General features: G+C 45.9%; 1 protein-coding gene across 3 annotated transcripts in view; it reads right to left on the bottom strand.

Moving 5' to 3' along the window:
- Window positions 1–3,720: 3,720 nt before the first annotated feature.
- adck1 (aarF domain containing kinase 1) overlaps window positions 3,721–11,693 on the bottom strand; it is a 575,359-nt gene continuing 567,386 nt past the window's right edge. For all 3 annotated transcript variants that reach the window (XM_043697036.1, XM_043697034.1, XM_043697033.1), the window contains one exon: window positions 3,721–4,308. In XM_043697036.1, the coding sequence (XP_043552971.1) occupies window positions 4,137–4,308 (172 nt within the window). In that variant the 3' untranslated portion in view covers window positions 3,721–4,136. The remainder of the gene's footprint in view (window positions 4,309–11,693) is intronic.

An 11,693-nucleotide genomic window follows, 5' to 3' on the forward strand; every position in this document is an offset into this window, starting at 1 on the left:
GCCAACATAACTGGCATCACGTACACTCTCTCAACCACTGGCACTCAGTAGCAGCAGTGTATACGATCTACAACATGAGCAGCAGAAATTCACCAAAGTTCCTGAGACAGCACCTTCCAAAACCATGACCATTTCCATTCTTGTCAAAATATATTGCCGTTGCTTCACTATCACTGGGACAAAATCCTGGAACTCCCTCCCTAATGGTATTGTGGGTGTTTGCATACCCCAAGGACAGCAGTGGTTTGGGAAGGCAGCTCATTACCACCTTCTCATGGGAAATTAGGGACTGGCACAGCCAACAAATGCCCACATTTCCAAAAATCTCCCTCTCTGTGCACCTTCTCTGCAGCTGTAACATTGTATTCCTCACTCTGTTCTATTGCCCTAATGCACTTTATATGGTATGATCTGCCTGTACTGCACGCAAAACAAAACTTTTCACTGTACCTAAGTACATGTGACAATCAAATCAAAGAAAAATCAAAATCATAAGGCAAGGAAAGTGGGGATGGAATGAGGCAGCTCCTGAGGAAAGTCTGCTTTTGTATTGCGAGACAGAAGCAATCTCCTCAGAAATAGATGAGGCAGACCAAAACAAAAGCAGTCTCAAATTGTGAATACCGAAGTAGAAAGAGCAGTCAGACATGGGCTCAGGTGGAAGTGGCTTTGTGCAACATATTCAAGCTTTAAGAAGAGTAGATGAACTGCTCTGTACAAGCAGCAATAAACTGGAAGTGAATCAGCCTGGCAGCACTCTTGTCTTGAAGGCAGGACGTTATGGGTTCAAGTCCCACTCCAGAACCTTGAGCAGAAAGATTAAGGCTGACACTGAAGGCGTGCTGCACTGTCACAGATGTCTAACATAAAGCTTAAAGCGAGCTGCTTTCTGTCCTTTCAGCTTGAGATAAACAAATCCCACTGCACGATTTTGAAGAGGAACAGAGCATTATCCCTGGATAGCTGAATAATGTTTATCCCTCAATCGTTTTGAAAAAGAAATTAATTGGTCATTACCATGTCACTGTTTATGGGAGCTTGCTGTGTAGAGACTGGAATTCTTACAGTTTTGCACTTCACAAGTACTTCAGAAATATTGTAAAACTTCCAGAGCTCGTGCAAGATTAAAGTACAAGTTTAATCTTCATTTCTGTTACCCAAACTCAACTGACTATACTTTATAGGATATTGTTTTCTGACTGTACTTTGTGTCTGAGTCGAACCAGCGATTGCCATCAGACTGTTTGACTGTGTAAGGCATTGCTGATGAACTCAGTATTGTCTTTGCTTTTCCAACAGTTACAATGAGACAGTGATCAGTAGCTGTCTACTCTTCCGTGCCAAGGAGGTGGGGGGCTTAAGCTTAAACTTGATACTCTAATGCACTTGTCAACTGAACTGAAACATAAAGCAGGAATCAAACCTGAAGCCTTTCTGCTCGGACCATAGAATCCCAGCAGTATGGAGGCAAGCCATTCGGCCCAGAACTCCACACTGCCCCTCTGAAGAGCATCCCACCCAGACCCACTCCCTATCCCCTGTGACCCTGCATTTTCCTAAGGCTAAGCCACCTAGCGTACACATCCCTGAACAAGATGGGCAATTTAGCAAGGCCAATCCACCAAACCTGCACATCTTTGGACTGTGGGAGGAAACTGGAGCATCCAGAGGAATCCCACACAAACACAGGGAGATCATGCAAATTCCACCCAGACAGTCGCCCAAGTGTGGAATCGAACCCAGGTCCCTGGCGCTGTCAGGTAACAGTGCTAACCACTGAGCTCCCATGCTGCACATAACTGTGGTTGCATTTTGCCGGAGACAGTGTATTAATAGGATCAGAGAAAGAGAAGGAAGCCCTTCAACCTATTGAGTATTCTCTGTCTTACAATTAGGCTGATCTGTAGATATTTTCTAATCAATCTGTTCAGAAATGTTATTACACTATTGGAGCAAGTGGAACTTGAACCCTGGCCTTCAAAATCCAACAGGTCTTAACTCTACCAACCCGCCTTGGCTCTGAAAGTCTTTCATAACCTTGGTGAGCCAAAATTCTAGCGGCCTCCGTTTTGACATTTACAATAGGATCCCATCCTGGGAAAAAGAACGGCAGCTTTCTTTATGTGAAGAAGCATTTCTGGATATCAGCTTGGAAAGTCTGAGCAATGAGAAGCTGCTTCTGGACTCTATCCTCCCACCACCACTTCACTCCCTCCATCCCATCAAATTCCCCATACTTTCAGAGAAAAGAGCTTCTCAATTAACAGCAGCGACTGCTTGTTAATCTTCTGAATTTTATGATCCCTTCAGCTTCTCAACTCAAGGGAGTTGAACGCTCAGTGGAGTTTGATGGTGTACAGGCACAATTGGGACAAATGCACTATCAGAGGATTTAGATGGATCCCAACGTCAGATTTCTGAGACTAACAGGGCATAGGGCTAAGGGACAAACAAAGGAGTAACAGAGATGCAGAGGGGTAAGGGAGAGGCAGGGGGTAAGGGAGAGGCAGAGGGGTAAGGGAGAGGCAGAGGGGTAAGGGAGAGGCAGAGGGGTAAGGGAGAGGCAGAGGGGTAAGGGAGAGGCAGAGGGGTAAGGGAGAGGCAGAGGGGTAAGGGAGAGGCAGAGGGGTAAGGGAGAGGCAGAGGGGTAAGGGAGAGGCAGAGGGGTAAGGGAGAGGCAGAGGGGTAAGGGAGAGGCAGAGGGGTAAGGGAGAGGCAGAGGGGTAAGGGAGAGGCAGAGGGGTAAGGGAGAGGCAGAGGGGTAAGGGAGAGGCAGAGGGGTAAGGGAGAGGCAGAGGGGTAAGGGAGAGGCAGAGGGGTAAGGGAGAGGCAGAGGGGTAAGGGAGAGGCAGAGGGGTAAGGGAGAGGCAGAGGGGTAAGGGAGAGGCAGAGGGGTAAGGGAGAGGCAGAGGGGTAAGGGAGAGGCAGAGGGGTAAGGGAGAGGCAGAGGGGTAAGGGAGAGGCAGAGGGGTAAGGGAGAGGCAGAGGGGTAAGGGAGAGGCAGAGGGGTAAGGGAGAGGCAGAGGGGTAAGGGAGAGGCAGAGGGGTAAGGGAGAGGCAGAGGGGTAAGGGAGAGGCAGAGGGGTAAGGGAGAGGCAGAGGGGTAAGGGAGAGGCAGAGGGGTAAGGGAGAGGCAGAGGGGTAAGGGAGAGGCAGAGGGGTAAGGGAGAGGCAGAGGGGTAAGGGAGAGGCAGAGGGGTAAGGGAGAGGCAGAGGGGTAAGGGAGAGGCAGAGGGGTAAGGGAGAGGCAGAGGGGTAAGGGAGAGGCAGAGGGGTAAGGGAGAGGCAGAGGGGTAAGGGAGAGGCAGAGGGGTAAGGGAGAGGCAGAGGGGTAAGGGAGAGGCAGAGGGGTAAGGGAGAGGCAGAGGGGTAAGGGAGAGGCAGAGGGGTAAGGGAGAGGCAGAGGGGTAAGGGAGAGGCAGAGGGGTAAGGGAGAGGCAGAGGGGTAAGGGAGAGGCAGAGGGGTAAGGGAGAGGCAGAGGGGTAAGGGAGAGGCAGAGGGGTAAGGGAGAGGCAGAGGGGTAAGGGAGAGGCAGAGGGGTAAGGGAGAGGCAGAGGGGTAAGGGAGAGGCAGAGGGGTAAGGGAGAGGCAGAGGGGTAAGGGAGAGGCAGAGGGGTAAGGGAGAGGCAGAGGGGTAAGGGAGAGGCAGAGGGGTAAGGGAGAGGCAGAGGGGTAAGGGAGAGGCAGAGGGGTAAGGGAGAGGCAGAGGGGTAAGAGGCAGGGGGTAAGGGATAGGTGGAGGGGTAAGGGGGAGGCAGGGGGATGAGTGGGAGGTAGAGGATCGCTACATGACTGAACCAATGAACATCACAAATGAATGGCAGAATGTATGATAATCAGTTTAACCTTTTAACAGTGATGGAAACAAACTCTTAAGCAAGCCAGACATTAACCTTTCTTTTGAAAAAGGGTCACTGGACCCAAAACATAAACTGTGGATTTCCTCCACAGTTGCTGCCAGACCTGCTGAGCAGATCTAGCAACTTCTGTTTTTGTTAGTCATTAGGCCTGATCTGTTATAACATCAGAGCACACAGGAAATCTGGGAGACCTCCAGAGTAGGTGTCAAGTGCTGCAGAGGAGCAGAGAACTGGAGAATAAATATTCATCATCTTTCCTTTGGCAGAGAGCAGCGTCATTGCGGGTGAGGATGATGATAGCCTAAGATCTCAGCGATCCAGCTCCCCAGCAACGTTGCCTTAATCCACAGCAATGCCTCATAAAGGTTGATCTGCCAAAGATCAAGAGTCTCGGACAAGGAGATTTTCAGCTTCCCGTACCAGGACTGACATTTATCCCTCTCGTGCCTGTCAAATAAAACAGAAAATCGATGTTCAAATTCCTGAGAGTGAACACAAAATCCAGACACCACAAGCCTCAAAGGTGGTCCTTCAGAAAACCATTAGCGCTGAACACATGTTTTATAGCACCTTCTTTGATAAGACCATTAGATGTAGGAGGAGTTTTAGGCCATTCAGCCCATTGAGTCTGCTTTGTCATTTGATTAATGGCTGTTTCTTAACCCCATTCTCCTGCCTTCTCCCCATGACCCCTCATCCCCTTGCCAATCAAGAACCCATCAACCTCTTTCTTAAATACCCTCCATGAAGTTCATTTTGTTCATGGCTTTTAAACCATATCCTTAAGAGTAAATACTTTTTAAAAATATCTGATCAATTTTCTCCCTCACTGCTGCCTGACAGAAGTAGTTACAAAGATAGTGGATGCATAAGTAGTACTCTTTCAGGAATCCTTAGATTCAGAGCGGGTCAGAGCAACTCACGTTAAGAAACAGCTCAGTATTCACGCTTCAAGAATGGGATGGGATGGCAGCTAACTTATAACAACAACATCTTGTATTTATACAGTACCTTCAACGTGGCAAAAAAATCATAAGCGTGCTCACCACTTGGTCATTACACCACTCTAGGGCAAGATGAGCCCTGGCTGATTTGTGGCTTGACCAATGCATAGGTTCTGAGCTCAGGCACAACCGAGGATACCTCAGGTTTTAGTGACCCATGTGGAGGTCAATATACACAATAAACATGAATTTCTAATCCAAAACGTAACGTAGAATGCACATTTTGTTGTTAATGAAAGGTGTTTTCTTCTCAGTTGACCTTAATTGAGCATCCTGGCCAATGGTTAATATCTATCAGATAATATTTGTCATTTAAATTTGCCATCTAGCCAAAAAGACGTTACACCTATCACACAAATGAGCAACGTTGTAGATGAAATTCCATGCCAGTATGGTGCCAGGTATGTAGGCCATATGTCCTAAATACGGTATCAAGCAGCATATCCTTTCAGCTGTCTGTAACAAACAAAGTATTCAATGTACCCAAACAGAAATGCTTGCAAAACCCACAATACAGTGTCCGACATGAGATGTGATTCTAAATTGGATAGTTGTTGTTCAATAATCCCGAGTGTGTACAGAATTATGTTGATCATCACTTTAGACCTGAGCCTAGAGTGTGGTGTACTGGAAGTTCCAGATATTAGTACATAGGACCCGTGTTCTTTGCATTCAGAAAGAACATGGATAGACACTGCACCTGATCCAACTCAACATAAGAGGCAAGAGCCATTTGCTGGTTCATTCCACATGGCAATGGCTTGACCAATCATACAGCCTGGTGTAAGATTTAAACTTAGCCGATCAGTCATCACTAAATGGTGCATTCTCTGTGGCAATACAACTATCAATCAGGGTTCAATTCCCAATGAATCAGCACTCTTCTCCTACAATGTACAAAGTGTTGGTTTCTCCCTCAAATTAATATTCTTGTGTTCTGTCCTGATGAGTGCAAAATGAAAACTTTCATCAATATGTGCCTTATTTCAACAGTACTCACATTTATCATTTTGTTGGCTCGAGAGAGAGGAGCAGGGAGACCTGGCAGTAATGCAGAAGAAAGTATGGCCTGCTCTTCAGAAAACCTACTCAATTTTCGTTGCCTTGAGTTCAATGTGGCTCCTCATTGAGGAAAATAAACGGCAAATTGTTCAAGGATGAAATGAAACGCTCTGCAGTTGTTTTGTGATCTCTATAACAGGGAGAGTATTGCTGCTTGGCATTTTCAGAAATGCGTTTACTTCAAACATTTGAACTGGCAACATGTCCCTGGAGGTGTCAGCTCTAGTACACTGGTGTCGCTGGCTTTGATTCTGTGAAACGGAACAGCAGCATGGAGGAAATCAGAATTTGAGACGTCAAAAAAAAGAATAAATGCCTGTCAGGATTGATGACAGCATGATTTTAACAGCAATACCAATACCAGCTCATGAATTTGATGGACATGTCTCCTCATCCACCTGGGAGTGGCCATGTGGCAGGAGCATGGTTCAAGGTTCAGGATTTTTTCAGATGACTGTGATGGGTGGCGATCTGGGAGAGTGGATTATAAAGGATATCTTTCACTGGGCATTTTAATGTCTGAGGAAACAAGGGGCAGGGATGGTGCGAGTACTAAGTGTGAGCCAGAGAAGGTGACCAAAAGCTTTAGAGGGTGTCAAAGAAAGGAAGAGTGTGCATTTCTATAGCACCTTCAATACATGGTCAGTGGTGTAATATAGCCAACTGGTGTGGTACAAACTCCCCCCCCCCCCCCACCACCAAAATAAATAGCAGTATGACCAGGTAATTATTTTTTGGTGATGTTAATTTTTTTTTACAAGTTGTTCATGTGGGAGATGGGTGTCACTGGCTAGGCCAGCATTTATTTCCCATCCCTAGTTGCCAAAAGGGTAGTTAAGTCAAGCACATGACACTCACAACTGTGTGGCCAATTCCGCCCCAACTCCATTTACAAGTTTGCTGATGACACTGCCATTATAGGTCGGATCTGAAACCACAACGAGACAGAATTCAGAGAAGAGATTGAGGGCTTACTGGTACGGTGTAAAGACAACAATCTCTCCATTAATGTCAACAAAACATCATTGAATTCAGGCAGTGGAGTGAAGGGCACGCCCCTGTTTGCAGCAATGGTGCTGAGGTGGAGATGGTCAGGAGCGTCAAGTTCCTGAGAGTGATGATCACGAACAATCTGTCCTGGTCCACCCACATCAAGAAAACACAATAATGTCTCTACTCCTTCAGGAGGCTAAAAGGTAGGAGAGGTAGGTAGGGTAGTGCAGGAGTCCTCTGTGGCCATCCCCATTTCAAACAAGTATGCTGTTTTTTAGAAAACGTAGTAGTTGATGGACTCTCAGGGAAATTAAACACAAACAGGCAGGTTTCTGGTATTGAGACAGGCTCTAACGTAATGAGGGGTATGTCGGGTTCCAAGTGATCGATTGTGTATGGGGGCTCTCTCGTCAAATGGCTCACAGACCTTTCTGCGGTCAGCAGCGAAAAGTCAAAATGGTGCGTTGCCTCCCTGGTGCCAGGATCAAGGATGTCTCAGAGACGGTGCAGAACGTTCTCTAAGGGGAGAGGGACCAACAGGAGGTCATTGTATACATTGGAACTAACGACATAGGAAGGGAAAAGGATGAGATTCTGAAGGGAGAATATAGTAAGTTAGGCAGGAATTTAAAAAAGGTCCCCGAGGGTAGTAATATCTGGATTACTTCCAGTGCTACGTGCAAATGAGGGTAAGAATAGGATAGAGCAGATGAATGCATAGTAGAGGATCTGGTGCATGGGAGAAGGGCTCACATTTTTGGATTAATGGAATCTCTTCTGGGATAGAAATTACTTGTAGAAGAAGGACAGATTGCACCTGAATTGGAAGAGGACAAATCTTCTGGCAGGGAGATTTGCGAGAGCTGCTCAGGTTGGGAGGGTGGTGGGGGAGTTTACCCAAGGAGATAGTGAGGAAAGAGATCAGTCTGAGATTGGTACAGTTGGGAAAAGGAGTGAGTCAAACAATCAGGGCAGACAGGGACAAAGCAGAGAACAAGGTAGAACTGATAAAATAAACTGCATTTACATCAATGCAAGAGGCCTAACAGGGAAGGTAGATGAACTCAGGGCATGGTTAGGAACATGGAACATAGCAATTATAGAAACATGGCTCAAGGATGGACAGGACTGGCAGCTTAATGTTCCAGGATACAAATGCTACAGGAAGGATAGAAAGGGAGGCAAGAGAGGAGGGGGAGTGGCATTTTTGATAAGGGAGAGCATTACTGCTGTATTTAGGAAGGATATTCCTGGGAATACATCCAGGGATGTTATTTGGGTGGAACTGAGAAATAAGAAAGGGATGATCACCTTATTGGGATTTTATTATAGACCTCCCCAATAGTCAGAGGGAAATTGAGAAACAAATTTGTAAGGAGATCTCAGCTGTCTGTAAGAATAATAGGGTGGTTTTGGTAGGGGATTTTAACTTTCCAAATATAGACTGGGACTGCCATAGTGTTAAGGGTTTAGATGGAGAGGAATTTGTTAAGTGTGTACAAGACAATTTTCTGATTCAGTATGTGGATGTACCTACAAGAGAAGGTGCAAAACTTGACCTACTCCTGGGAAATAAGACAGGGCAGGTAACTGAGGTGTCAGTGGGGGAGGACTTTGGGGCCAGTGACTATAATTCTATTACTTTTAAAATAGTGATGGAAAAGGACTAAAAGTTGAAGTTTTAAATTGGAGCAAGGGTAATTTTGACAGTATTAGGCAAGAACTTTCAAAAGCTGATCGGGGGCATATGTTTGCAGGTAAAGGGATGGTTAAAAAATGGGAAGCCTTCAAAAATGAGATATCGAGGGTGCAGAGAAAGTATATTCCTGTCAGGGTGAAAGGGAAGGCTTGTGGGTATAGGGAATGCTGGATGACTAGGGAAATTGAGGTTTTGGTTAAGAAAAAGGAAGCATATGTCAGGCATGAACAGGAGAGACTGAGTGAATCCTAAGAAGAGTATAAAGGCAGTAGGAGTATACTTAAGAGGGAAATCAGGAGGGCAAAATGGGGACCACGAAATAGCTTTGGCAAATATGGTTAAGGAGAATTCAAAGGCATTTTATAAATATATTAAGGACAAATGGGTAACTAGGGAGAGAATAGGGCCCCTCAAAGATCAGCAAGGCAGCCTATATGGGAGCCGCAGGAGATGGGGATATACTAAATGAGTATTTTGCATCAGTTGCTGTGGAAAAGGACATGGAAGATATAGAATGTAGGGAAATAGATGGTGATAGCTTGAAAAATGTCCATACTACAGAGGAGGAAGTGCTGAATGTCTTGAAACTCATAGAAGTGGATAAATCCCCAGGACCTAATCAGGTGTACGCTAGGACTCTGTGGGAAGCTAGGGAAGTGAATCCTGGGCCTCTTACTGAGATATTTGTATCATCGATAGTCACAGGTGAGGTGCTGGAAGATTGGAGGCTGGCTAAAGTGGTGCCACTGTTTAAGAAAGGTGGTAAAGTCAAGCCAGGGAACTACAGACCAGAGAGCCTGACATCGGTGGTGGGCAAGTTGTTGGAGGGAATCCTGAGGGATAGGACGTACATGTATTTGGAAAGGCAAGGACTGTTAGGGATAGTCAACATTGCTTTGTGCATGGGAAATTATGTCTCACGAACTTGATTGAGTTTTTTGATGAAGTAACAATGAGGATTGATGACGGCAGAGCAGCGGACATGATCTATATGGACTTCAGTAAGGCATTGAACAAGGTTCCCCACGGGAGACTGGTTAGCAAGGTTGGATCTCATGGAATACAGGGAGAGCTAACCATTGGGACACAGAACTGGCTCAAAGGTAGAAGACAGAGGGTGGTGATGCAGAGTTCCTTTTCAGAATGGAGGCCTGTGACCATTGGAGTGCCCCAAGGATCGGTGCTGGGTCCACTGCTTTTCGTTGTGTATAATAATGATTCGTCATGTATATAAAGCTTGCAGAGGACACCAAAGTGTAGTCAACAGCGGAGAAGGTTACCTCAGATTACAACAGGATCTTGACCAGATGGGCCAATGGGCTGAGAAGTGGCAGATGGAGTTTAATTTAGATAAATGTGAGGTGCTGCATTTTGGGAAAGCAAATCAGGGCAGGACTTATACACTTAATGGTAAGGTCCTAGGGAATGTTGCTGAACTAAGAGACCTTGTTGTGCAGGTACACAATTCCTTGAAAGTAGAGTCGCAGGTGGATAGGATAGTGGAGAAGATGTTTGGTATGCTTTCCTTCATTGGTCAAAGGGTTGAGGGTAAGAGTTGGGAGGTCATGTTGCAGCTGCACAGGACAATGGTTAGGCTGCTTTTGGAATATTGTGTGCAATTCTGGTCTCCCTCCTATTGGAAGGATGATGGGGAACTTGAAAGGGTTCAGAAAAGATTTACAAGGATGTTGCCAGGGTTGGAGGATCTGAGCTACAGGGAGAGGCTGAACAGGCTGGAGCTGTTTTCCCTGCAGCGTCGGAGGCTGAGGGGTGACCTTATAGAGGTTTACAAAATTATGAGGGGCATGGATAGGATAAATAGATGAGGTCTTTTACCTGAGGTGGGGGAATCCTGAACTAGAGGGCAAAGGTTTAGGGTGAGAGGGGAAAGATATAAAAGAGAGCTAAGGAGCAACCTTTTCATTCAGAGGGTGGTACATGTATGGAATGCATTGCCAGAGGGAGTGGTGGAGGCTGGTACAATAGCAGCATTTAAAAGGCATCTGGATGGGTACATGATTAGAAAGGACTTAGAGGGATATGAGCCAAGTTCTGGCAAATGGGACTATATTGGGCTGGGATACCTGGCATGTACGAGTTGGACCAAAGCGTTTGTTTCCGTGCTGTACATTTCTATGACTCTAACCATTTTTTATGGATACACCATAAAAAGCGTCCTATCTGGATGCATCATAGTTTAGTATGTCACTGTTCTGCCCAAGCCCAGTTAACCACATAAACCAGCCTTCCATCCATTGACTTTGTCTACACTTACTGCTGCTTTGGGAAAGTAACCAACATCATCAAAGATCCTCACACCCCGGTTATACTCTCTTTCATCCTCTTCCATGGGGCAGAAGATATAAAAGTTTGAAAACATGTACAAAGATAGTATTACAGCTGTGGAAAGGACGATGGATGAAGACTTGCCATCTGAGGTAGTTTGGGCTGAGGTTAGGAATAGGAAAGGTGAGCTCATCCTGTTAGGAGTTTTTTACAGGCCTCCTAATAGTCCTAGAAACGTAGAAGAAAGGATTGCGAGGATGATTCAAGAGAAGAGTGAAAGTAATAGGGTGGTTGTTATGGGGGACTTTAACTTTCCTGATATTGATTGGGAAAGCTATAACTCAAGTTCGTTAGATGGGTCAGTGTTTGTCCAATGTGTGCAGGAGGGTTTCCTGAAACAATATGTAGATAGGCCAACAAGAGGTGAGGCCATACTGGATTTGGTTCTGGGTAATGAACCAGACCAGGTGTTAGAATTAGAGGTAGGTGAGCACTTTGGGGACAGTGACCACAATTCAGTGACCTTTACTCTAGTGATGGAGAGGGATAAGTGTGCACTACAGGGCAAGAGTTATAGATGGGGGCAGGGAAATTATGATGCTGGGAGGCATGACTGAGGATGTGTGGCCTGGAAAAGTAAGCTTCAAGGCAAGGATGTAATTGATATGTGGAGCTTGTTCAAGGAGCAACTATTGAGTGTCCTTGATAAGTATGTGCCCGTCAGGCAGGGAGCAAAGGGTCGTGTGAGGGAGCCTTGGTTTAATAAGGAATTAGAATCCCTTGTTAAA

This window comes from Chiloscyllium plagiosum, chromosome 10 (genome assembly GCF_004010195.1).
Source record: "Chiloscyllium plagiosum isolate BGI_BamShark_2017 chromosome 10, ASM401019v2, whole genome shotgun sequence".
Classification (NCBI taxonomy): Eukaryota; Metazoa; Chordata; class Chondrichthyes; order Orectolobiformes; family Hemiscylliidae; genus Chiloscyllium; species Chiloscyllium plagiosum.